At 49.1% G+C, this 24,390-nt stretch overlaps 1 protein-coding gene across 1 annotated transcript in view; it reads right to left on the reverse strand.

The window, feature by feature from the left end:
• sdc3 (syndecan 3) overlaps nucleotides 1-20,840 on the reverse strand; it is a 148,494-nt gene extending 127,654 nt beyond the window's left edge. Inside the window, exon 1 of the mRNA XM_033044979.1 lies at nucleotides 20,489-20,840. Coding sequence (XP_032900870.1) covers nucleotides 20,489-20,551 — 63 coding nt within the window. The 5' untranslated portion in view covers nucleotides 20,552-20,840. The remainder of the gene's footprint in view (nucleotides 1-20,488) is intronic.
• Between the last annotated feature and the right edge of the window lie 3,550 nt (nucleotides 20,841-24,390).

Raw genomic sequence — 24,390 nt, forward strand, 5'->3', positions numbered from 1 at the left:
TAGCTCGGGGAGTGTGACAACGAGGCATACAAAGTAAAATTTAATCAGGACAGTCAAACTAGTCGGATCTCCAGGGATGCTGCCTGACCCGCTGAGTTACTCCAGCACTCTGAGTCCTTTTATTCCTTTGTCTATCTTTTTTCCTCTACACAAAAATGACAAGAGTGACTGTCCCGCTCACTCCACTCCAGACGGTGGATGCAAGGGTTTGGTTACCATGACAACAGTGCAGCGGACAAAATGACCCAGAAAGCTGCCCACAACTCAGACGCAGCCAATCGGGCGGCACGGTGGAGCAGCGGGAGAGTTGTTGCCTTACAGCACTTACAACACCAGAGACCCGGGTTCGATCCTGGCTACGGGCGCTATCTGTACGGAGCTTGTACCTTCTCCCCGTGATCGCGTGGGTTTCTCTCCGAGATCGTTGGTTTCCTCCTACACTCCAAGGATTTACACAGAGAGTGGTGAATCTGTGGAATTCTCTGCCACAGAAGGTAGTTGAGGCCAGTATATTTAAGACAGAGTTAGATGTGGCCCTTGTGGCTAAAGGGATCAGGGGGTATGGAGAGAAGGCAGGGATGGGATACTGAGTTGGATGATCAGCCATGATCATATCGAATGGCGGTGCAGGCTCGAAGGGCCGAATGGCCTCCTCCTGCACCTATTTTCTTTGTTTCTATGTACAGGTTAATTGGCTTGGTATAAGATTAAATTGTCCCTTGTATGTGTCGGATGGCGTTAATGTGCAGGGATCACTGGGCAGTGAGGACTCAGTGGGCCGTAGGGCCTGTTTCCGCGCTGTATCTCTAAAAATAAATAAATCCACAACAACAATCTGCTCTCCTTTTTTAAACAAAATGTTTAGGCCCAGCACGGCTTTGCTGCCACAGACACAATATTTCTTTATTAAATAGCGTTCTGATTTATTACAGCGCGTCCTGTTTGTCAATAGAAATCAGGCACATCCATCTCCGAGCAGTCATATTTAATAGTCTTGATCATGCCAAAGCCAATCTCACACAGCTCTGAAATAATGAGGGAACAACTTAGCCTGCCAATATCCGAGAGCCATTTATTTTGTCGGAGTCTGAGCAATTGTTGGCAGCGGGCATTATAGAGTCATAGAGTGATACAGCGTGGAAACAAGCCCTTCCACCTGACTCGCCCACACCGGCCAACATGTCCCAGCTACACTAGTCCCACCTGCCCGCGGGCGCCCTGGTCCATATCCCTCTGAACCTGTCCTATCCATGTATCTGTCTAATTGTCTGAAGAAGGGTTTCGGCCCGAAACGTTGCCTATTTCCTTCACTCCATAGATGCTGCTGCACCCGCTGAGTTTCTCCAGCACTTTTGTCTACCTTCGATTTTCCAGCATCTGCAGTTCCTTCTTAAACAGTTCTTCAGTGTACCTCGGTACAGGTGACAATAAACTAAACTAAAGGGGGATGTCTAGTTCTCCCTCACTCGATAACATATTCCTAGTCTGCCTGCCACATACTTCACACACACACTCTTTCTCCTCACACTGCCCCGCTAGTGCCGTTGAGTACAACCCCAAGCCAACGCCGTAAATCATTGGGAAGCAAAGTTGCCTGGATGTAGTCTCCACCGAGCATGAAGTGATTAGGGGTAAAGGATTGAAGAATTAGCCGCAGCCCAGTTCATTAGTAGTTTCTCTGATGTCTACGGTCTAACACCAGTGCATCAGGCAGCGATGCTGGAGGATTGTGCATTTCAGAACAGGGCAGAACAGAGGCAGAGTTGCTGCCTCACAGCGCCAGACCGCAGTTCGATCCTGACTACGGGCGCTGTCTGTACGGAGTTTGTACATTCTCCCCGTGCCTCGCATGAGTTTTCCACGGGAACTCCGGTTTCCTCCCACACTCCAAAGACGTGCAGGTTTGTAGGCGAATTGGCTTCTGTAAAATTGTAAGTTGTCCTGTGTGTGTGTGTGTGTGTGTGTGTGTGTGTGTGTGTGTGTGTGTGTGTGTGTGTGTGTGTGTGTGTGTGTGTGTGTGTATATAGGATAGTGTTAGCGTGCGGGGATCGCTCATTGGTGTGGACTCGAAGGGCCTGTTTCCACGCTGTATCACTGAACTAAACCAAACTAAATGAATAAATATAAAGTTTCGATGTAGAGTAGGAAGCATAAGCACTTCCAATTCTCGGGATCCCTGTAAGTGTTACAATCCTGGCAAGGGGTGCAGAGGAACATGCGATCGTTACTAAAGTGCCGCTGCCGAATGCCAAAATAAATGTTTGTCAATAATGCATTGGGTTTTGGAGCACACAACACAACACTAAGAGGCCCTTAGAATACAGTACGTTAATGCTTTAGCGACATCCGTTGCATAGAGCATCGATTGAAGTTCAAGTTCAAGTTCAAGTGAGTTTACTTTATTGTCATGTGTCCCTGTATAGGACAATTAAATTCTTGCTTTGCTTAAGCACACAGAAAATAGTAGGCATTTACTACAAAACAGATAAATGTGTCCATATACCATGATATAAATATATACACACATGAATAAATAAACTGGTAAAGTGCAAATAACAGAGAGTGGTTATTAATAATCAGAGTTTTGTCCGAGCCAGGTTTAATAGCCTGATGGCTGTGGGGAAGATGAGCTACAACTGTCCCAACAGTCATAGCGAGTATCCATTCAACACTTTTCACATTGATCAATATTCCACTAATATTCCAGTTATATTTGTTACATTAGTTCAGTTTAGTTTAGTTTGCCACATGTACTAAGGTACAGTGAAAAGCTTTTCTGTTGCTTACTGTCCAGTCAGCAGAAAGACAATACATGATTACAATCAAGCTGTCCACAGTGTAGATACAGGATAAAGGGAATAACGTCCAGTGCGAGATGAAGTCCTGTGAAGTCTGATAAAAAAAGATAGTCTGCGGGTCTCCAATTAGGTAGATGGGAGGTCAGGACCGCTCTCTAGTTGATCATAGGATGGTTCAGTTGTATATAACAGCTGGGAAGAAACGGTCCCTGAATCTGGAGCATTTTCACACTTCTGTACCTCTTGCCTGATGGGAGAGGGGAGTGGCCAGGGTGAGACTCGTCTGGTGGCCTTGATTCAAACTCAGAGAATGACCGTAGGAGTCTGTAGATATTTCGTAGGTACTCGGGGCATCCGGTAAGTCAGGACGTTTTTTCAGCACGTTGAAAAGGCCCCGAGTACCTACGGCTGGCATCTCCGAGTTTGGAAAAAGGAGAATTTGTGAGTAACTCGGAAAAGTGGGACAGGCCCTTTAGCCTGAAGTACTGGCGCTATCTGCAGTCAGTCTGAAGTAGGGTCCAGTCCCGAAAGTCACCTATCCACATTCACCAGAGATGTTGCCTGACCCGCTGAGTCCTTTGGTGTAAACCAGCATCTGCAGTTACATAGAAACATAGAAAATAGGTGCAGGAGTAGGCCATTCGGCCCTTCGAGCCTGCACCGCCATTCAATATGATCATGGTTGATCATCCAACTCAGTATCCTGTACCTGCCTTCTCTCCATACCCCCTGATCCCTTTAGCCACAAGGGCCACATCTAACTCCCTCTTAAATATAGCCAATGAACCGGCCTCAACTACCTTCTGTGGCAGAGAGTTCCAGAGTTCCTTGTTGCCACATCTTAACTGACCTCTCTTCAGCTGCAAGGATTTAAAGGGCTCTGAAAATAAATTGAAAAAAAATTCTATTCTCAAGTTAACCCTATGGTCCAGGTTGTTTTGATTAAACTTTATTTGTCGGTCTTGGTTTCCAAGATATTCCCCATTCCGTTCTGCTTTATAAGTACATGGCCTGAGGCAAGAATCACAGCACCAGCTCCGCAGAGACTAATGAAAAATAAATGAGTTGCATTTTGAATTGTACTCTTTAAAAATAATCTCTTTATTCTTTAATAGATAGGAGCTATTTTGGCTTTGCTGCATTTAATTGGGCATTTTAGTGACCCATTCCTTTCAATTTTACTGAATTATAGCGTGCACTGCAGAGCTAATCGATTCGCTCCCGATTCTTTGTAGCTCGTCCAATTTCCCCCGCTCTGACGGACAATCAGATCTCACTTCAAACTGGCAAGGTTCACCCAGTTCGAGCAGCCACATGGGAGACCCCTGCCTCACGTGCATTGTGGACCACGGGGAGAACTGAGCAGTTCTGATCTCCTCGTTACAAGAGAGGCGCCGGAGAGGCTCGACACAAAACGCTGGAGAAACTCAGCAGGACAGGCAAGCATCTCCGGAGAGAAGGAATGGGTGACGTTTCCAGAGATGCTGCCTGCCCCGCTGAGTTATGGGCCTGTCCCACTTACAGGATTTTTTCGGCGACTTGCTGGCACCCGTCGTAGTCGCAGCGGGTTGCAGAAACTTTTCAACACGTTGAAAATCCAGCGGCGACCAGAAAAAGGCACGACTCTTTGGGCGACTGCTCACGGCCATGCAGGCTGTGTGTGTGACATGTCACGGGGTGATGCCTGTATGGTCGTGAGGAGTCGTCTCCAAAGATGAAAACAATCGCATAAGTGGGATAGGCCCATTACTCCAGCATTTTGTGTCTATCATCGGTGTAAACCAGCATCTGCAGTTCCTTCCTACACATGAGAGGGGGGGGGAGGTTGGCTTATTGTTTACACAGACAGTAACATTAAATTGAAGGGTATATGAAGATACGAATGGGCCAAATAGTCAATTTCCACATTCCATGGCTCGGTAACAACTAACTGTGTGGCTGCTCCAGGCCAGAGGTCTATTCAACAAACACCCAACTCAAGAGTGGGCGATTGCTGTCAAGCGACACCTTATATTTTTATTTGTTCTTAAGATGTGGGCGACTGTCAAGGCAGCGGTAATTAGACTTGAGACTTCAGGGATACAGAGCAGAAACAGGCCCTTCGGCCCATTGAGTCCGCACCGACCAGCAATCACCCGTACACTAATACTATCGTACACACTAGGGACAAATGACAATTTTTTTTACCAAAGCCAATTAACTTACAAACCTGTACATCTTTGCGGAGTGTAGGAGGAAACCGGACACCTCGAAGAAGCGGCGGCACGGTGGCGCAGCGGTAGAGTTGCTGCCTCACAGCGCCAAAGACCCGGGTTCGATCCCGACTACGGATGCTATCTGCATGGAGTTTGTACGTACGTTCTCCCCGTGACCGTATGGGTTTTCTCCGGGTGCTCCGGTTTCTTCCCACACTCCAAAAACGTAGAGGTTTGCAGGTTAATTGGCTGGGGTTTAAATTGCCCCTAGTGTGTGTAGGTTAGTGTTAGTGTGCAGGGATCGCTGGTCGGCGCGGACCCGGTGGGCCGAAGGGCCTGTTTCCACTGTATCTCTAAACTAAGCTAAAACCAACACAGGTCAGAGGGAGAACGTACAAATTCCGTACCCGTAGGCAGGATCGAACCCGGGTCTCTGGCGCTGTAAGGCAGCAACTCTACCGCTGCGCCACCGTGCTGCCTCTACAGCAAGACAGCGTCCTGGCCTCTAAAGGCCTCGCATCCACAGGGTCTTCACCCACAACATGACTGATGCTCCCTGGGGACTCCCTGCCCTGTCGTGTCAGGGGTCGGTCACCGTGCGACGTTAGACCCTATGGGGGGGGGGGGGGGGAGTGTCTCACACACCTTCCCACCTGGTTACACTGGCAGTCTCACCGGTTAATCACTGTGACTTCACCAAAAACATGTGTGCCCGACTGGCTTTTACTTCTCCTGAAGATATCGGGTAATTTATAACGAGGTGGCACTTGTTCATAGGTGTGAGTGGAATAGGCCTGACAGTTGTGTGAGTGCATGCATGACTAACACCAATAATGAGCCCTAAATGGAACATTTTAATGGAGTACTGAATCTTACTGCACTTGCGCGGTGACTGAGCAAGCTGCAGATTGCAAAAGACAATGTTTGCCCAACTAACTCTGGCCCGCTGTTTAATAGTTACTTCACATTCCCCTTGTGCTCTGGGTGATGAAAGCAGCACAGTTAACCAGTGGGAAACCAACAAAGTCTTCAGGTAGACACAAAATGCTGCCCTGTCCCACTTTACGAGTTCATTCAAAGAGTTCTCCCGAGTTTGCCCTGATTCGAACTCAAGAGATTTACGGTAATGGCCGCTCGTCGGTACTCGAGGCTCTCGTGGACATTTTTCAACAGGTTGGAAAATCTTCACGAGTCTTCCCGAGCTTACCTGCCATCAGCGAGTCTTCCCGAGCTTACCGCGTTCCCCAAGTACCTGCCGTTAGCATTACGAGCCGCTAAGAGACGTCCCCGAGCTCCGACGTACCCCCTACGTACATTCTCCGTGCTGACCACGAGTTTGATTCTCCTCGCCATCCAATCTCACTTGAGCTTAAGTAATTAGACACAGAGTTTGTACGTTCTCTCTGTGACTGCGTGGGTTTCCTCCGGTTTCCTCCCACGCTCCAAAGGACATGCGGGCTTATAGGTTATTTGGCTGCTGTAAATTGTCCTCAAAGTAAGTCATAAGTATTCAGTAGTCAGTAAGTATTAAAAGTCTGCAGTATAATGGATTAAAGTGGCGTGCTGCCAAACCCAGCCCCGTATGCAAAACTGTACGCGGGATACAAAACTGGGATAATAATAGACCTAGCATACGGGTCATCGCTGGTCATCACGCACGCTGTATCTCTGAATGTCTAAACTAAAACAAAATCTAAACTCTGCTTCGATCGACAAAGTGTAGATGAGATCAAAGCAAAACGGAGCCAATTTAGCTTTCCTCTTCCAAGTTTAACACCTCCGTGTCATGGGCTTTGAAGTAGGAAGCAACACCTCCATCCCTACATCGCCTTATCACAAAAGACAGCCACCTACCCATGGGAGCTTCTCATGGAGGGGCCATGGCAGGGGACGGGGTGGGTTAGGCTTCCTCCACTACAGTCGGAGAAGGTTCCATTGAACCCAGATGACTCGCCCATCTTCAGTGCAGATAGACACAAAATTCCGGTGTAACTTTGCGGGAGAGGCAGCATCTCTGGAGAGAAGGAATGGGTGACGTTTGGAAAGAAGGTTGTGACCTTTCCTCAGTCTCGACTCGAAACGTCTCCCGAAGGGCCTCGACCCAACACGTCACCCATTCCTTCTCTCCAGAGATGCTGCCTGTCCCGCTGAGATACTCCAGGTTTTTGTGTCTATCTTCGGTTTAAGCAGAATTAGTTCCTTCCCACACACATGTTGTTCTCCAAATTCAAGGAAGGGGGAATCTGCCTCATTTGGACAGGTACTCTCTCTAGTTAAGGTGGGCTCACTGAATCATACCCATCAGGGTAGATACAGGTTCCCCAGAGCTTCTCCAAACTGGCCTGATGGTCCCAACAGCTCCATTAGAAACACTACAGGAGATCAAAAACTACAACGTCCATGTTCCGGGGCAGCTTCTTCCCTACGCCCATCAGGCTATTAAACACGACAACCTCCAAATAGGCTCCAAACTATGTAGAGTGTAAGAAAGAACTGCAGATGCTGGATAAAATCGAAGGTAGACACAAAATGCTGGAGTAACTCAGCGAGTGAGGCAGCATCTATGGAGAGAAGGAATGGGTGACGTTTCGGGTCGAGACCCTTCTTCAGACTGATGTCAGGGGAGAGGGGGCGGGACAAAGATAGAATGTAGTCGGAGACAGTGAGACGGGTGGGAGAACTGGGATGGGGGGAGGGGATGGAGAGAGAGAGCAAGGGCGATCTGAAGGGCTATCTTATAACAATATTTAAAATACAATTGGATAGGAAAGGTTTAGAGGGGTATGAGCCAAAGTCAGGCAGGTGGGACGAGGGGAGATGGGACATGTTGGTCGGCATGGGCTATTTGGGCCGAAGACCTGTTACTGTGCTGGGGGACATCGAGTGTTGTGGGAAGGTCAGACAAGCAGAGAGCCCAACACTGTTGCTGTGGATTCTTAGATCCTATCTTTTTATGTTCTGAAGCATGGAGGGATTATTTGCCTGTACTCCTGAACGAACCCGAGTTCAATGATCTTACCCGATGCACTCTGGATTTTAAAAAAAAGGTCACCATGACAACGAGGGCCATTGGTCTCAAAGACTGGAAGCAAAAAAACGACACTGACTTCCCTCGCTAATCTTTACTGCCTGGGCCAGTTAATTATGTGCTGCCAGACCATTTGTACATCCTGTGTGAAGCACCACAGTCCTGGGAATTGCTCTGTTATTTTCTTTCAGGGGCAGCCCGGTGGCGCAGCGGTAGAGTTGCTGCCTTACAGCGCCAGAGGCCAGGGTTCGATCCTGACTACAGCTGCTGCCTGTACGGAGTTTGCACGTTCTCCCTGTGACCTGCGTGGGGTTTTCTCCCGGCGCTCCGGTTTCTTCCCACACTCCAAAGATGTGCGGGTTTGTAGGTTAATTGGCTTCGGTAAATTGGATAGTGTTAGTGTACATGGGGACAGCACAGACGTGGTGGGCTGAAGGGCCCGTTTCCACGCTGTATCTCTAAAATCTAAAGTCTTCAGTTCAGTGGTAACACTTTTTAAAAGGTAGATTATAACAGCATGGAGCACCTTTGATGGCTGCTAGCCAACGGGAGTTATATTAGCGAACCACAGTTAAACCTGTGACAAGCTGTTTATTGAGTCAAGAGACAAAAGTGTTTAATTGTCATATGTATTGACAACAGAACAATGAAATCCTTACTTGCTGTAGCATTACAAGCCTCATAGCTCAGTAACAAATAAATATACAATAAACAATAATACACTCAATTAATAATCGGTAATGGATTATGTTCATTGGTTATAGGAGCAGAATGAGGCCAATCGGCCCATCTAGTCTACTCCGCCATTCAATCATGGCTGATCTATCTCTCCCTCCTAACCCGTTTCTCCTGTTTTCTCCCCACAACCCCAGACACCCGCACTAATCAAGAATCTATCTACCTCTGCCTTAAAAATATCCATTGGAGCTCAGTCCCATATCCATGGTAGCTCAGGATAGTTCTCCAGTTGGTGTTAGGATGGTTCAGTTGCCTGATACCAGCTGGGAAGAAACTGTGTACTATGTGGATTCCCTAAGTACAGTTGAAGGTAGAGAACACCGCTTTCACAATCAGGTTTTAGCGTGGGTCAATAGTGTGAGCGCTGGAATAGGATCAATATTTACGTGACATGTCAAGAACTGTAAACGGAAGATAAAATTGTGGTTCCTCTCACGGACTGGAACTAACACCCTGCGGTCACCCATAAAAACACACATCAACTGGCCATCCATTCAGTTACACTTGTGATGCTGTTCTCTCCAAACCCCTAAAAAACGTCCTGACTATTTTTCAGCAGAGCCTTGTGGATGTGGAGAAGTAAAAAAAAAAACCCAAACTTTTGGAGGCCAATTAATGGATGAAATTTTCGGGTCGAGACCATTCTTCAGACCTCTTGGGGGTCTCGACCCGAAACGTCACCCATTCCTTCTCTCCAGAGACGAGTTTCTCCAGCTTGTCGCGTCTATCTTCGATTTGAACCAACATCTGCAGTTCCTTCTTACACGTCACTAGCCTAAACTAAAGCAAACCCAACCAGATACGAAGGTAGACAAAAAAATGCTGGAGAAACTCAGCAGGTGAAGCAGCATCTATGGAGGCAGCATCTATGGAGGCAGCATCTATGGAGGCAGCATCTATGGAGGCAGCATCTATGGAGGCAGCATCTATGCTCCACAGATGCTGCCTCACCCGCTGAGTTTCTCCAGCATTTTTGTCTACCTTCGGTTCTTCCAGCATCTACAATTCCTTCTGAAACAAACCAGATACTAAGATTATTTTTTCCTCAGCTTGTGACGGCTTGATTTCTGCCAGGTACTGAAAGCATTTTCGACCAAGATAAAAGATGAAACGGAAGACGTGATTTCTTGCGATCAATAGGGGTGAACGAGTTGCCATGGGCGAGAAAAGAGGGGAGCAACACAGGCGTACGGATACAAATTATTCCACGCCAGCGTTCAGCTAATGATGGGACAACAGAAAGCAGGGCCACGCGTAGGGTTAGAATCCCTCTGAACAGCCTCATTATTTTTGCTCGCTTGAATCCATTTACTGTCAAATTAACAAAATATCAAAGGAGCAGAGAGCAAAGGGAGGATTGGTGAGGGGGTGACTCACGGGAAAACGGTAGAGGGTTCTTCTCGCAGCGTGCCTGGGATACTAATGAGATCACGACACCTCGTGGATCACTCGATAGACACACAGACTGCGTGCTGCCCTCAAAAGCTGGCCGCCTCATGTCATTAAGCCGAATGTGGTTAGCTGTGAGGAAATGTAACCGACCCGGCTGGCTGTTGTAGTCTGTCACAGTCCTTGGAAACGGCACAGCGATGGTTCGTAAGGGATTGGAGCCGAATTAGGCCATTCGGCCCATCAAGTCTCCTCCGCCATTCAAATCATGGCTGATCCATCTCTCCCTCCTGATCCCATTCTCCTGCCTTCTCCCCATAACCCCTGACACCCACCCGCACCAATCAGGAATCTATCTATCTCTGCCTGAAAAGTATCCATGATACTATGTATGTGTCAGGGATTCTGGGGAGAAGGCAGGAGAATGGCGTTAAGAGGGAAAGATAGATCAGCCACGATTGAATGGCCAAGTAGACTTGATGGGCCGAATGGTTCACCATTGGGGATATGGGAGCAGTCTGCCCAGCCGTCGAAGTCTGCTCGCTCATTCAATAAGATTGGTTGTGTTGGGGTGACACATTGGCAGTTGCTGCCTCACAGCGCCAGGGACCCAGGTTCATTCCTGACCCCGGGTGCTGTCTGCGCGGAGTTTGCACGTTCTCCCTGCGAGTGCATTGGTTTCCTCAGGGTACTCCGCATTCCTCCCACATCCCAAAGGCGTGCGGGTTTGGAGGTTAATCAGCCTCTGTACAGTTTCAAACCAAGGGGTTGCCCGTTTTCTTCAGAGAGAAGAGGAATTATTGCTGTCAGAGGGTTCTGAATCCTCTACTCTGCCGCTCTGTGGAGCAAGAGTCATCGAGTGTGGGCAAGAGTGAGGTGGATGCATGGTACTTGGACAGGTACATGGATAGCACAGGTTTGGTGGGCTATGGACCAAGCGCAGGCAAGTGGGACTAGGGTAGATGGAACATTGTGGCCGTGCCTCTCTCAATTAGCCTCCATTTTAGTTTCTTTGTCCATTGAGTATTTTTAAGGCAGAGATTAGTACGGGTGTCAAAGGTTATGGGGAGAAGGCAGGATTGAGGGGTTGAGGGGGAAAGTTAGATCTGTCATGAAAGATAGACTCGATGGGCCGAATGGCTTACTTCTACTGCTATGATCTATGAACAGTTGAAAACCATGCCTTCATACACTGGAAACTGGCTACTATTTAAATTTCATGCCCTATTTTTACGCTTCAGTTTCTAGCTCTCAAACTGAACGTGAGATTCTCTCGTTCCTATAATCACTTTTCCTTTTCTATCAGATTATTAATTAATGCTGTCTCGTAACACTCGGCCTAAAATAGCCTGTTCCCTGGTTGGTTCCACAAGATATTGTTTAAAGAATCTGTCAGATAGATTCTATCAACTTCATCCTCAGACGTCTTTGAGAATTTAATCAAAATCACCTGCCTTTCTTGGAGTTCACGTTCATGAATACTAGAGGGTGGCACAGCGGTAGAGTTGCTGCCTTACAGCTCCATAGACCCGGGTTCGATCCCGACTACGGGTGCTGTCTGTACGGAGTTTGTACGTTCTCCGGGATCTCCAGTTTCCTCCCAAACTCCAAAGACGTGCAGGTTTGTGGGAAAATTGGCTCGGTAAAAATGGCCCTAGTGTGTGTAGGATGGTGTAGGTGTGCGGGGCAACTGCAGGTCGGCGAGGACGCGGTGGGCCGAAGGGCCTATTCCTGCGCTGTATCTCTAAACTAATGTCATGAGGGGTCAACCTGTGATCCTCTGGCTTTCTGCCCTCTCTGGCTGATATATCCAAAACGGCACATCATACTCCAGGTGTGGTCTCAACAAGGCCCCGTGTCATTGGATATTCTTGCTCTGTACTCTCAATATCTCCCTCCCTCCCTGTATCCCTGCCTCCCTCTGTCTTTATCACACAATAAAGGCAAGGTACTACTTACTGTCTGAACTGCTTGTTGCACCAACACATGTGCTCTCAGTGATAGTGTACAAGAACGCTCCATGTTCATCAATATTGCCTTTGCCTGTTCCTATCCAAATGGTTAACTTCATATATATCCAGAAGATAGACTCAAAAATCTGGAGTAACTCAGCGGGACAGGCAGCGTCTCTGGAGAGAAGAAATGGGTGACTTTTCAGGTCGAGACCCTTCTAAAGACTGGCTAGGCATGTGACTCGTATATATCCATGTTGCTCTGTGTAGAAGGAGGTTCTTGACCTGAAACGTCACCCATTCCTTCTCTCCACGGATGCTGCCTGTCCCGCTGAGTTACTCCAGCATTTTGTGTAAATTAACATCTGCACATCCTTGTTTCTGCTTTTAGAGTTTACAGTCAAGTGGTTTTAACAGTGACATTTCGAAAGGGAAGATAGACACAAAATGCTGGAGTAACTCAGTGGATCAGGCAGCATCTCTAGAGAACATAGATAGATGACGTTTCGGTTTGGGACCATTCTTCCTACATAAAAAATATACAAAGTGCTGAAAAATAACAGTGAAGGGACTGCAGATTCTTCTGAATCTTTCTGAATCAGAATTGTGTCTGAAAAAGGGTCTCAACCCGAAACATCACCCATTCCTTCTCTCCGGAGACCATGCCCGTCACACTGAGTTACTCCAGCATTTTGTGCCCATCTTCGATTTAAACCAGCATCAGTTCTTTCCCACACAAGGAACTGCAGGTGCTGGTTTACACCAAAGACAGACACTAAATGCTGGAGTGAGGCAGGTGTGGTCAGGCAGCATCTCTTGTGAAAAGGGACAGGTGATGTTTCAAGTCGAGACCCTTCTTTGTCATTGTCCAGTGGACGTTACAAATGACTGACTGGTGAATGTCTACTGGGCAAATGGTGGATTTATCCAATCCACTAGTGAGCTGCAAGATACGTCTCTGACGTGCCTTTGAAAAGCTGAAAGTCTAATAAGGATCAAGGTTTCTGCTAATCCGGGAAGGTTCAGGTTCAGTATTTTCCCTCCTCTCCTGGGAGAAGGACAGATATTGTAATTAAACAAAAACAAAGGCAAGGATCAAATGAAATCTCAGGCTGTTTAGCTTAGCTTAGAGATACAGCACAGAAACAGGCCCTTCGGCCCACTGAGTCTGCACAGACCAGCGATCCCCGCATATTAACACTATCCTGCTCACACTAGGGACAATTTTACTTTTATAGATTTATACCGAAGCCAATTGACCTGTAAAACTGTTCGTCTTTGGAGTGTGGGAGGAAGCCAAAGATCTCGGAGAAAACCCACGCAGGTCACGGGGAGAACGTACAAACTCCGGAGAGTCAGGCTGGAACCCGGGTCTCTGGTGCAGTAAGGCAGCAACTCTACCACTGCGCCACCGTGCCGCCCTAGTTACTGTTGATGAATGGGAGCAACTCTCCACAAAGAACGAGTCTGTTTCTCGTGGCTGTTGGTGTGGGCTGATTGTCACATGGTCAGAGCCTATCCCCGCAGGCGTGAGCCAACTCCGAATCATGTGGATCGATACTTCATAAGACCTTAAGACACAAGGCCATTCAGCCCATCAAATCTACTCCGCCATTCAGTCATGGCTGTTCTGTGGAATTCTCTGCCTCAGAGGGCGGTGGAGGCGGGTTCTCTGGATGCTTTCAAGAGAGAGCTAGATAGGGCTCTTAAAAATAGTGGGGTCAGGGGATATGGGGAGAAGGCAGGAACGGGGTACTGATTGGGGATGATCAGCCATGATCAAATTGAATGGCGGTGCTGGCTCGAAGGGCCGAATGGCCTACTCCTGCACCTATTGTCTATTGTTCTACTTTTCCCGCTCAACCCCACTCTCCTGCCTTCTCCCCCGTAAGCTTTGACTCCCTCCATAATCAAGAACCTAGGGCAGCATGGTGGCGCAGCGGTAGAGTTGCTGCCTTGCAGAGTAAGGGTCCCCGGTTCGATTCTGACTTGGGTTGCTGTCTGTACGGAGTTTGTATCGTCTCCCTGTAACCGTGTGGGTTTCCTCTGGGCGCTCTGGTTTTCTCCCGCATTCCAAAGACGTCCCGGTTTGTAGGCTAATTGGCTACTGTAAATTGCTCCCAGTGTGTAGGATGGATAGTTCACTGGGATAGAACGAGTGTCGGGGTGATTGTTGGTCAGTGCCGACCCAGCGGACCAAAGGGCCTGATTCCACGCTGCACGCCTCAACTACACTCAACTATCAACCTCCGCCTTTGACCGAGTTCTCAAGTTTCCTCACCAGTTTCCAACAAGTTGGTGGAAACTTTGTCATCTTAATTTTAAAAAAATCATGCTTCCAACTTTCCACAGTACTCCACCCTCTTCACACGCCCGTGGTTCCACGGAATGTTTCACCATCTCCGTCTATGCCCCAAACATAGAAACATAGGTGCAGGAGTAGGCCACTCAGCCCTTCGAGCCTGCACCGCCATTCAATATGATCATGGCTGATCATCCAACTCAGTATCCTGTACCTGCCTTCTCTCCATACCCCCTGATCCCTTTAGCCACAAGAGCCACATATAACTCCCTCTTAAATGTAGCCAATGAACTGGCCTCAACTACTTTCTGTGGCAGAGAATTCCACAGATTCACCACTCTCAGTGTGAACATTTTTTCTCTCATCTCGGTCCTAAAAGACTTCCCCCTTATCCTTAAACAGTGACCCCTTGTTCTGGACTTCCCCAACATCGGGAACAATCTTCTTGCAAAGTGCCAGTGAATTCCCTGTTGAATTCCCATTTGTGTACCCCGCACACTCTCACAAACAGCAACAAAGTGTTGAGCAACTATATCGCTGAAGGGAGAATTTTGTCAAAGAGTCGTGGAGTCAGGAAACAGGCCCTTCGGCCCAACTTCCCTATGCCGACCAAGATGCGGCATCTACACTAGTCTCACCTGCCTTGGTTTGGCCCATATCCCTCTAAACCTTTCTTATCCATATACTGTCCAAACGCCCTTTCAATGCTGTTATGCCCCTGTCCCACTTGGGAAACCTGAACGGAAACCTCTGGAGACTTTGCGCCCCACACAAGGTTTCCGTGCGGTTCCCGGAGGTCGCAGGTGGTTCCCGGAGGTTGCAGGTAGTGGAAGCAGGTAGGGAGACTGACAAAAACCTCCGGGAACCGCACGGAAACCTTGGGTGGGGCGCAAAGTCTCGAGAGGTTTCCGTTCAGGTTTCCCAAGTGGGACAGGGGCATTATAGTACCTGCCTCAATTACTGTTCAAGAAAGAACTGCAGATGCCGGTAAAATCGAAGGTAGGGACACAAAATGCTGGAGTAACTCAGCGGGCGAGGCAGCATCTATGGAGAGAAGGAATTGGCGATGTTTCGGGTCGAGACCCTTGGAGTAACTCAGCGGGCGAGGCAGCATCTATGGAGAGAAGGAATTGGTGACGTTTCGGGTCGCCAATTCCTTCTCTCCATAGATGCTGCCTCACCCGCTGAGTTACTCAAGCACCTTGTATCTACCTGCCTCAATGACCTCCTCTGGCAGCTCGTACAACCCTCTGTGTGTACCTCTGGAAACAGGGCAAAGGGATTGCCAACCAGAATGTCGCTTCTAAATCATGTGGTCTCCCATGCATTCCTTCTCCCCGTAGTAGGTTTAAAATGATATTCATTAAGACAATATGCTGGCTGGAAATGACTGAAGTGCAAATGTAACATTCAATTACAGTGTAGCCTTGAAATTACTTCCTTACAATCAGACGTTGCCTGTTCCCTACTTTCAAACAGTTGTCTTTGATCTGCTTCAGCGGTAGCTATTCACGGAGGGTACTTAATCTGAGCAGCTGGATAGTGGAGTTTAGTTTAGAGATATGGCACGGAAACAGACACTTCGGCCCATCGAGTCCAGGCCGACCATTGATCACCCCGTTCCCACTTCTCAGGCCCCCATGGGTGTCTCCAGGGTGCTACTCCCTATATTGAGGACACCTGTGCGTGGTTTTGTTGAACGTGGGGAGACAGATGCACAGACACAGACAGCCACCCCATGGTCCTCGACAGATCTGGGTCAGGATCCAGTAGCATGGAGTCCAAGACGACAGGAGACCCTTTTCTGCTGCAGGCTTCATCCGCCTTCCCAGCCGTGGTGACGTTAGCTCCACTAAGGTCAGCCATCGTCCTCCGCCTGTTCCACCGTTGAGGACTTGGTTGGATTGGCTCTTTGTCAGAGACCTCCCCTTGACCTTACTGCCTTGGGTGGCCCTACCAGTAGTCTAGCTCCAGACGGCATCTCTCTCAGGATATCAGGACCACACAAGCTTCTCCACCACGACAAGGTGACAATCCCACTAATTCTACACTGTCCCAGTCTCTCCTCCACTCCCTACATATTCCACAGAGGCTGATTAACCCACAAACTTACACGTCTTTGGGATGTGGGAGGAAACCGGAGCGCCCGGAGGAAACCCACACTGTCACAGGGGCAAACGTGCAAACTCCACACGGACACAGCTCGGGATTGAACTCTGGACTCTGGCGCAGTGAGGCAGCAGCTCTACCCGCTGCGCCACTGGGTCGCCCGCCGCACCCGCTGAGTTCCTCCAGCATTTTTGTCTACCTTCGAAATTTTCCAGCATCTTGAACAAATCTTTGTCCACAATAGGTCAGCTCTTCTTACCAGTCTGCTCGAGTCTCTCAACCATAACCAAAGAGGACATACCAGGATAAGAGGAGTTTAAAAACAACTGGCAAGATGCCTTGGTAAAATGGCCTTTGAATAGTTTAATTATCAATGGACATGTGCATCATTGACTTTTGCTTCATAGTGTCACACAGCACAAAACAGGCCCTTTGGCCCAACTTGCCCATGCTGCCCCATCTACACCAGTCCCACCTGCCCACTTTTTGCCCTTGGCCCTCTAAACCTTTCCTAGCCAGGTACCTATCAGTTGAGTTAGTGGCGATATGGTCAACAGATTTTGATCCCTTTCACAACTGTAGTTGGGACGTAATAGCAGACACATAATATTGCCCATTACCCACACTTGCTCATTGAGTGTAGGTTACTAAAGTCAACTTGGGCCAGTGCCAGTGCAATTGTAGGCAGCAGTTCCTCACACACGAATCGCCAGTGATGAATGAATGACAAGGATTATGAGACAAAATTAAATTATTCACTCGCACGCGCACACACACTCTCACACGCACACACACTCTCCCACACACACACACACTCTCCCACACACACACACACACACACACACTCTCCCGCACACACACACTCTCCCACACACACACTCTCCCACACACACACACTCTCCCACACACACACACACACACTCCCCACACACACTCCCTCCCACACACTCTCTCCCACACACACTCCCCACACACACTCCCCCACACACACTCCCTCCCACACACTCCCTCCCACACACACACACACAAACACTCACACACACACACTCCCCCACACACACACTCCCACACACACACTCGCACACTCCCCCACACACTCCCACACACACACTCTCCCACACACACACTCTCCCACACACACACACACACACTCCCACACACACACTCTCACACTCGCACACTTCCCCACACACTCCCCCACACACTCTCCCACACACACACACTCTCCCACACACACACTCTCCCACACACACACACTCTCTCGTGCACACTCACACACTCTCTCGTGCACACTCGTGCACACTCACACACACTCCCCACACACACTCCCCCACACACACTCCCTCCCACACACACACACACACACACACACAAACACTCCCACACACACACTCCCCCACACACACACTCCCACACACACACTCTCACACTCGCACACTCCCCCACACACTCCCCCCCACACACACCCCCCCACACACACACTCTTCCCCCCCCCACACACACACACAAACTCTCACACACACAAACTCTTACACACTCCCACACACACACACACTCACGGTTTGTGAGCATGGATCATATGCCCCAAGTCAAATGGCATCATTGATTCATCTGCGAATAGGTTGGACTTTAATTAAGGAAGAAACCTACAACATTCAATACATTTTTATCCTCAGCGAGAGATGGCAATTAGCATTGAACGTGTTGATTTCCAGTCAAGAAGAGATTCCTGTGGCCCACTGGGATACGCACGAGCTTCGTGAAGACTAAAATACCGATGTGTAAGGATTATCCATTAGCTTCTGAATTCTATTTACTTTGGCTTTTCCCCCTCTCCTTGCTGGGGACAGGGAGAAGGTCCAGCCGTACTCTCAGGGAAAGAAAATATTGGAAAATGTTGCACATCCAGTGGAGTTTCAATCTTGAAACGTCTGCTCACTGCAGGTCCCCACGAGAATCGACCAGGCGATGAGAAGTGGGAGATAGGCAAAAAAAGGCCGGAGTAACTCAGTGGGTCAGACAATAATTCCCCTTATTCCTCTGGAGTAAAGGAATAGGTGACGTTTCGGGTCGAGACCCTTCTTCAGTGGGAGGCTGGGGCAGAGGGGCCTCTTCATCCAATCAGCCCTCATTCAGAGGGCAGGCACAAACCAGTCTGAAGAAGGGTCGCGACCTGAAACGTCACCCATTCCTTCTCTCCAGAGATGCTGCCTGTCCCGCTGAGTTACTCCAGCATCTTGCATTTATCTTCTGTGTAAACCAGCATCTGCGGTTCCTTTCTCCACAACCCAGTTTATCGTTATATCCATTAATACAATATATTCAAACGACTTTTGACAAATAGTGGCGGGTGTACGGAACGAGCTGCCAGAGGAGGTAGTTGAGGCAGGGACTATCGCAACGTTTAAGAAACATTTAGACAGGTACATGGATAGGGCAGGTTTAGAGGGATATGGGGCAAACGCAGGCAGGTGGGACTAGTGTCGATGGGGCATGTTGGCCGGTGTGGGCAAGTTGGGCTGAAGGGTGCAGGAAGGAACTGCAGATGCTGGTTTAAATCGAAGACAGATACAAAATGCTGGAGTAACCCAGCAGGACAGGCAGCATCTCTGGAGAGAAGGATTGGGTGATGTTTCGGGTCGAGACCCTTCTTCAGGCTGAAGGGCCTGCTTCCACGCTGTTCCACCCTATATCTGTGAGTGGACAGTTCCATCGGTTTTGGACTGAAGTTTTAGCTGAGATTAGGGGGTTCACGGCCCCAGATTAGACATTAGACCATAGGTACAGGAGTAGGCCATTCGACCCAGCACCGTCATTCAATGTGATCATGGCTGATCATCCCCAATCAGTACCCCGTTCCTGCCTTCTCCCCATATCCCCTGACTCCGCTTGGAACTTGAACCCACAATGTGCAACCCTCAAGGGGGATAATTTGCCAACCCCCAGCCCCCCCCCCCCCCCCCCCCACACACACACCCACAGGGGGGGGGGGGGGGCGGGAAGATGAGAGGCTGCGCGAAATGCAGACAGAAAGCAATGGGAAAGGGAGGTAGAGATGGGAGGGACTGAGCGAGATGCAGCGGGAGGGCGAGGAGGAGAGAGAACTAGGGTGAAAACGCGAGGAGAGGGAGAGCAGAGGAGAGGGGAGAGAACAGAGGAGGGGGGCCGGGGGAGAGCATACACGCAATGACGGCGGAGGCTATTGGATGCAACTGCTGGAAGCTGAAATCAGCTCCAAAAATATATATAAATCGCCTCTTGATTCAAAAGTACTCCACATTAAAATACAAAACCGGACTGAAAACCCCGACACACCTGCAGTGTAGCACCTGTGTGTGTGAGTGTGTCTGTCGGTCTGTGTGTGTCTCTTTGTGTGTGTGTGTCTGTGTGAGAGTCTCTCTCTCACTGTGCCTGTGTGTGTGTCTCTCTCTCTCTGTCTCTCTGTCCCTGTGTGTGTGTGTGTGTGTGTGTGTGTGTATGTGTGTCTGTGTCTCTATGTGTGTGTGTGTATATCCCTGTTTGTATGTGTGTGTGTATGTGACTCTGTGTGTGTGTCTGTGTCCCTGTGTGTGTGTATGTGTGTCTCTATGTGTGTGTGTGTGTGTGTCTGTGTCTCTATGTGTGTGTGTGTGTGTCTGTGTCTCTATGTGTGTGTGTATATCCCTGTTTGTATGTGTGTGTATGTGGCTCTGTGTGTGTGTGTGTGTGTCTGTGTCCCTGTGTGTGTGTGTGTGTCTCTCTATGTGTGCGTCCCCGGAGGATTTGTAGCCGGATAAAATAAGATGCAGATCAAATGCATTAAATAAGCCACTTGTGTCACGAAAGCGATGCACTGACTGTAGCAGTTCGCAAGACGGGCACCGACACACACACACACACACCGACACACAGCTTTGAAATCCCCGCTGGGTTAATGGCACATCTTGCCGCTGTAACATTCATCTTTGCTACAATGTAGCGGCGCGGTCGCCACTCACCGATACAATGTCGCCCAGGCCGGCGAGCAGCGCCCACAGCAGCAGCAGCGGCAGCTTGGACATGGTGGTGGGGGGCGAGGAGACACGGCTCAGGGTCGGCGATCCGAGCTCCAACACGCTGCAGGATTTTCCTTTCCCTCCCCTTTCAATCCGCTCTCCTTCCTTTCTTCTTCTCTCTCTCTCTCTCTGGAGGTAAATTTCCCTCCGCTCCCGCCGTCAATTGCAGCCGGCAGCGCTCTGGGCTTGGAATCTCCTCTCTCCCTCTCTCCCTCCTTCTCTCTCGGTGCTGGGAAACTGGACCGACCCGCCCCCAGCTCACTCTCCAGATTATACAGACAGAGAGACAGAGAGACTGGGAGAGGGAGAGAGAGAGAGAGGCAAGCAAGCAATGAGTTTCTCCACAATCCAATCCGCCCCCTGCCGGCACCTTGGTTCTTGGTTTCTTGGTCCTCCAAAATATTCCAAATTGAATTTAAACTGGAGGTGGTGAAGGGAGCGCTTAAGCCAGAAAGGGTTATTGGGAAGAAAGAGCTACTTTAAACTTAGTTGCATCTGGTTGGGTAACTATAGTTGGGTGGAGATTATTCCATGCTTTAATTGTATTGGGGAAGAACGAATTGCTGTACACATCTGAAGAAGGGTTTCGGCCCGAAACGTCGCCTATTTCCTTCGCTCCATAGATGCTGCTGCACCCGCTGAGTTTCCCCAGCAATTTTGTGTACCTTCTGCTGTACACATCTGCCTTGGTCGCTGGAATCTCAAATTGGATCGAATGCCCTCGTCTGCTCCTAATTGGTTTGGGTTTGGTGTAGATTTTGTAATCTATGTCGAGCTGACCATTTAACATTTAACCACACAACCTACACAGCCAGAAAATAGACACAAAATGCTGGAGTACAGGCAGGCAGCATCTCTGGGGAGAAGGAATGGGTGACGTTCCGGGTCGACACCCTTCTTCAGACTGAACCGAAATGTCGCCCATTCCCTCTCTCCAGAGACGCTGCCTGTCCCGCTGAGTAACTCCAGCATTTTGTGTCTATCTTCGACCATGTGTGAGTGTTTGCGTCGGAGAATCCTTTCACCCCGTGTGCTGCCGGCAATGACGTGTGGCTCAATTATACCCCTGGAGACTGGGAGATGTTTGTAAAGATGCTCTAATTGTTGGTTGGGTTGTCAGGCAGCCGTTAGAGGACTGTTTCTGGCCAGCTGTTGCACCAGCACCCAGCAGGGGCTCCAACGAGAAAGTGTCAAGTGAACTCGGCAAGAAAGGACTAGGCACCAGGATAGCCCACGGCCGATGTCACGAGAGGGGCGAATGAATATCAAAGGGATCAAGGCATTTAAGAGGGAGTTAGACGTGGCCCTTGTGGCTAAAGGGATCAGGGGGTATGGAGAGAAGGCAGGTACAGGATACTGAGTTGGAGGATCAGCCATGATCATATTGAATGGCGGTGCAGACTCGAAGGGCCGAATGGCCTACTCCTGCACCTATTTTCTATGTTTTGATGTTTCCAGTAGACTTGCCATTTCACAAGTTCACAAGTTACAAGAGTAGAATTAGGCCATTCGGCCCAATGAGTCTACCCCGCCATTCAATCATGGCTGATCTCTGCCTCCTAATCCCATTTTTCCTGCCTTCTCCCCATAACCCTTGACACCCGTTCTAATCAAGAATTTGTCTATCGCTGCCTCAACACGTCTCGACATTGTCAAGCTCCAACTAACAATGCAAATGAGAAGGGATGTGATGGAAGGAACTGCAGATATTAGATTATACCGAAGCTAGGTATACATGGATATGACAAGTTTGGAGAGATATGGGCCAAACGCAGGCAGGTGGGACTAGTGTAGCTGGGACATGTTGGCTGGTGTGGACAAGTTGGGCCGAAGGACCTGTTCTCGCGTTGTATCTCTAAAGACTAAATCTACAAACTCTACCAGCCTGCACCCAACAAGAAAGGCCCATGACAAGAAACGCAGGTCACTTCCTTTTTCTCAATAAAGGCAGATATCGGTGATCCAATCTGAAGAAGGGTCTCGACCCGAAACGTCGCCCATTCCTTCTCTCCTTCTGTCCCGTTGAGTTACTTCAGCATTATGTGTCTATCTGTTGATGATGAAATTCCCATCAGGTCTACTGTGCCAACACAATCTTTGGCCATCTGTGGAAAAGAGTGTTTGAAGACCAAGACTTCAAATCATTGAACAGAGAACAGCACAGGGACAGGGACAGGCCCTTCGGCCCACGATATCTATACCGACCACAATGCCAATTTAAACGGCATATCTGTGTGCATGGGCCATTGTGATGTGAGGGAGAGCTGGCATTGCCAGCCTGGTCAACATGAGACAAACGGGTGTCAGGTGAGGAGCGGCGAGGAGGGAAATGTAACACCGGAGACCGGGCGGGGGAAGGAGTCAGGGTGGGGCGGAGAAACATGGATGGAAAGGGAAATGAAGGACTTGGGGATGAGAGATGATTGTACGAAAGAGTGGAAAGCAGCAGGGTCACCGTGGGTGTGGAGGGGGGGGATAGTGGGGGGGGGGGGGGGGGGAACGAGTGTCTGCTGGGGTGGGGGGCGGGCCATAAAAAAGAGGGAGCAGGTAGGGGGTTTTAGTTGAAATTGGAGAATTCAAATGTTCATACCATTGGGTTGCAAGTCTGACCTGAAGTGTCACCTGTCCATGTCCTCCATAGATCCCGCCTTACTCCAGCACTGTGTGGCTTTATTTTTTCCAGCCCTTTGTTCTGTTCAGGATTCCAGCATCAGCAGTCTCTTGTGTCTCTGAGGTAAGGAAAAAACCAAGATCATAAGATCGTAAGCGATTTGAGCAGAATTAGGCCATTCGGCCCATCAAGTCTACTCCGCCATTCAATCATGGCTAATCTATCTATCCCTCCTAATCCCATTCTCCTGCCTTCCTCCCACAACCTCTGGCATCCGTACTGATCAAGAATCTATCTAATTCTACCTTATATATATCCACTGATTTGGCTGCCACAGCCTTCTTTGGCAAATAATTCAACAGATTCACCACCCTCTGACTAAAGAAATTCCTCCTCATCTCCTTCCTAAACGAACATCCTTTAATTCTGAGGCTATGACCTCTAGTCCTAGACTCTCCCACTAGACCGACGGGGCCAGGGGCGAGGTGCTGCTGCTGCACTCCACGGGCTGCACTACGTCGGGACGGGTGAGGCGGGGCCGGACCCGGTGCTCCGACCCGACAGTCCCCTCGACCTGAGTAGTAGGAGTCAAATACGGGACAAGGGCGGTCCCGTATGGGACAAACCAATTTAGCCCAATATACGGGATGTCCCGGCTATTACGGGACAGTTGGCAACCCTAGTCGGCAATAACTCCATCCAGAGTGGCATTGAAGTGTGGCAAATCTGGCAATTTATACCGTATCTTGTAACGTGTCACAAAGTAGATCAGTGGGGTTAATGCAGATAGGATTAACTCAGTTACAAATGCCGTGGACATGATGTTAATCTCCAGAAATGCTCTTCTACAGATGCACCATAGACAGCATTTTATCGGGATGCATCACAGCACAGGTTTAGAAACAGATCTATCCGCAGGAAATTGCAGCGAATTGTGGACGCAGCCCAGACCATCACACAAACCAACCTCTTTTTCATTGACTCGATCTGCACCACACGCTGCCTCGGCAAGGCCAGCAGCATCATCAAGGACCAGTCGCACCCTGGCCACTCCCTCTTCTCCCATCGGGCAAAAGTACAGAAGTGTGAAAACGCACACCTCCAGATTCAGGGACAGTTTCTTCCCAGCTGTTATCAGGCAACTGAATCATCCCACCACAACCAGAGAGTGGTCCTGAACTACTATCCACCTCTTTGGTGACCCTCGGACTATCTTTGATCGGACTTTGCTGGC

Source organism: Amblyraja radiata, chromosome 27 (genome assembly GCF_010909765.2).
Source record: "Amblyraja radiata isolate CabotCenter1 chromosome 27, sAmbRad1.1.pri, whole genome shotgun sequence".
NCBI classification, from domain to species: Eukaryota; Metazoa; Chordata; class Chondrichthyes; order Rajiformes; family Rajidae; genus Amblyraja; species Amblyraja radiata.